This window comes from Notothenia rossii, assembly GCF_949606895.1.
Source record: "Notothenia rossii genome assembly, chromosome: 8".
Taxonomy (NCBI): Eukaryota; Metazoa; Chordata; class Actinopteri; order Perciformes; family Nototheniidae; genus Notothenia; species Notothenia rossii.
In genome coordinates, this window is record NC_136906.1 from 78969974 (window position 1) to 78972748 (window position 2775).

The window sequence follows — 2775 nt, forward strand, 5'->3', positions numbered from 1 at the left end:
GTTTGGAATATATATTGTTATCCCATTATTTACAAGAAATGCAGTGAAGTCTTAAAATACATTGTTTTATTTTGTGTAAATGTGTTTTCTGCCACCTCACACCCACTTTGATTTAAACTAGAATGAGTCAGGCTATCATTTGGATCATCTCTATTGCAGGCCAACTTCTGGTGACTTTAGTCGATGCATTTTAATAAAAAAACAGCTTTTCACTGGAGCTTTAAGAGACGTGTAATCAACAATAGGAGGGGGACAAAAGAGCTGGAGGGGGGTGGAGGGGGGGGGGGGGATGCTTTAGTTGGTGGCTGAGAAACGAGAGGACTTTCTGGAAGGTTTGAACAGGAGGAGAATGGGATGGTGAAGCTGAACAGAGAGGGTCAGATGAGGTTAGTTTGCTGAGAAAAGAGAGAAACTGTTCAGCGTTTGTTTACTGTGACTTTCTGCCTAGCAACAGCGCTGAGGTTAAGCTCTGAGACAGAACGGCGTTAAACACAGTGTTTGAATAAAGATCTTTATTAAGTAGAAAAAATAACATTTAAATTCAATAACCTCTCTGTGATCATATGTTCTTCACTCGTGTTTCATTGTTTATGTAACAGCATGTGATAGTTATTATATGTTCACACAATGCAAACAGTGCATTATAACCGTTTCATGATTCAAGTACAAACATATTTATTAAAAGTAATTGTGACCTCTGAGACAAATCCCTTAAATCGTACATTTTAATCGACGTTCCTTCAAAGTGATCTCCTTTAAAGAAAGAGTTAGAGGACATCATGTTTAAGGTTGCAACCATGATCAGGATGTCTATAAAACTTATATCTGTGTATGTCCACTATACTGTATTTAACTGGTTATTCAGTTGTTTATTATGTACTCCAAAGTGAACATGACTGAAAAATAATATGTGCAATCAAATTAAATCTGAATGTAAAGTCCGAAGCAGCAGCTGCAGTTCATGGTATCAGTTAAAAAAAGAAAAATCAAAAACTGAATGAGTCTTCTTGTCTCTAGTAAGAAGACTTTTTTAATTATTGTGTAATTCAGCAGTTTATAATCTGGATTTCTTTGATACCAGAAGGTAAAATGCATGTTTAATACAAAAAAGAACCAATTCTACATCCCATTCATTATTCCACAAAGTTAAAAATAGTTCTTTCAAAACTCAAAAAGTCCTGAGATAAATCCCTCCTTAACCGAAGAATGTGGAAACAGTGCAAATGTTCATCTAGATGCCATTTGGAAAACTTTTGACGCCTGAAAAGTAAGAAAAGAAACTGTAAATTGTAGGATGGATTTTTGGTAACAGCAAAGCCAGTTGGAGGCTGGAGCCGATCAGTAGGAACTAACATCTACATTTAATCAAATAAACAGTAAAAGCTAAATACAGAGCCAGAATACGGCCCTTCTCATGATTCCTGCAGAGTAAGAAATATCCTAAAAAGTGGTCCCTGAGATGAATCCCTCCTGATTTGATGGGTAAGAGAGTTATTGTTTTACTTTAAAAAAGGTCTAAAACCTAAGATTAGAAAGGTATTATTGTCCCATAAAAGTTATTGCAGAGTATTTCCTTTTTATGAGAAACTGTTTACCTATTACTACACATTACATGTTAGATGCTTTTACCATAAGCGACTGACATACATTCAGTTCTTTGGAAAATTCTCACAGGAGCAATTTGGAGTGAAGTGTCTCAGGGACACAATGACATGCTGACTGCAGTGGGGTTTGAACCTGCTATCCCCTGATTCAAAGTTCAGCACACTGTCCACATACTACTACTACTACTACTACTACTACTACTACTACTACTACTACTACTACTACTACTACTACTAGATTGCCCTCCATGCTACCATCGTCCCTTTTGATTTGATTTATTTCGAATGTGTAAAACCATAATGTTAATAATGAAATGAAACATGAGAATTATGATATTGTACAAACTTAAGCAGTAACAAATGATATATAAACAAATGATCTACCTAATTACACATCCGGAAAGGGGTGGGAAGAAGTTTACACTTATTTAATCCCACCCCTTCTCCCAAAAACTTAATTATTAACATATATATATATATATTTTTTAACAAAATGTAGATCTAAATGTCTTCTTTCTCCACACATCTAAATTTATATGTATATATATATATATCTTAATGTTCTATGTATGAAATACCTTATTGTTCGTGTAATTGGGCCGTTTATAATCTGGATAGCTTTGATACCCGAAGGCCCTTCTCATGACTCCTGCAGAGTGAGAATTATCTAAAAAGTGGCCCCTGAGATGAATCCCTCCTCTTGGACCTTCCTCCCTTCGCCACACATCTGGAGTATGCCAGCTGGTCCAGGTAGAGCATGGCACACACCTGGCTGATCTTACACGCCCCCCCGCAGGTGAAGCTGCTGTCGTAGCCCACCATGAAGTGTTTGAAGTACGAATCGAAGGCTGTGCTCTGCTCCATGAAGCTCAGACCCAGCTTCAGAAGGCTGGGCGGCTTCAGGTCGGCCAATCCGAACGCCTCCCTCAGGACGTACTCCCGCCTCCACGCAGCACTTTGGCTCTCGTTGGCCTCCGTCAGATTCAGAAAGTACTGCCAGATGTCCTTCACAGGGAGAAAAGGGCCGAAAGAGAGAAAGAGACATTTTGAATACAAGAACACAGTTATTGTGAGCTGATTGACAGCGTGGTGAATCATCAAAGAGACTTTTTTTCCTTCCGTCTTTGGTTAAAGTTAAGTAAGTATTTCAAAGAAGGACATTTAAAATTGG

At 37.9% G+C, this 2775-nt stretch overlaps 1 protein-coding gene across 1 annotated transcript in view; it reads right to left on the bottom strand.

The window, feature by feature from the left end:
- Window positions 1-495: 495 nt before the first annotated feature.
- Window positions 496-2775, bottom strand: part of LOC307016301 (cyclic GMP-AMP phosphodiesterase SMPDL3A-like) — a 12844-nt gene continuing 10564 nt past the window's right edge. Inside the window, exon 6 of the mRNA XM_079645341.1 lies at window positions 496-2726. Coding sequence (XP_079501467.1) covers window positions 2268-2726 — 459 coding nt within the window. The 3' untranslated portion in view covers window positions 496-2267. The remainder of the gene's footprint in view (window positions 2727-2775) is intronic.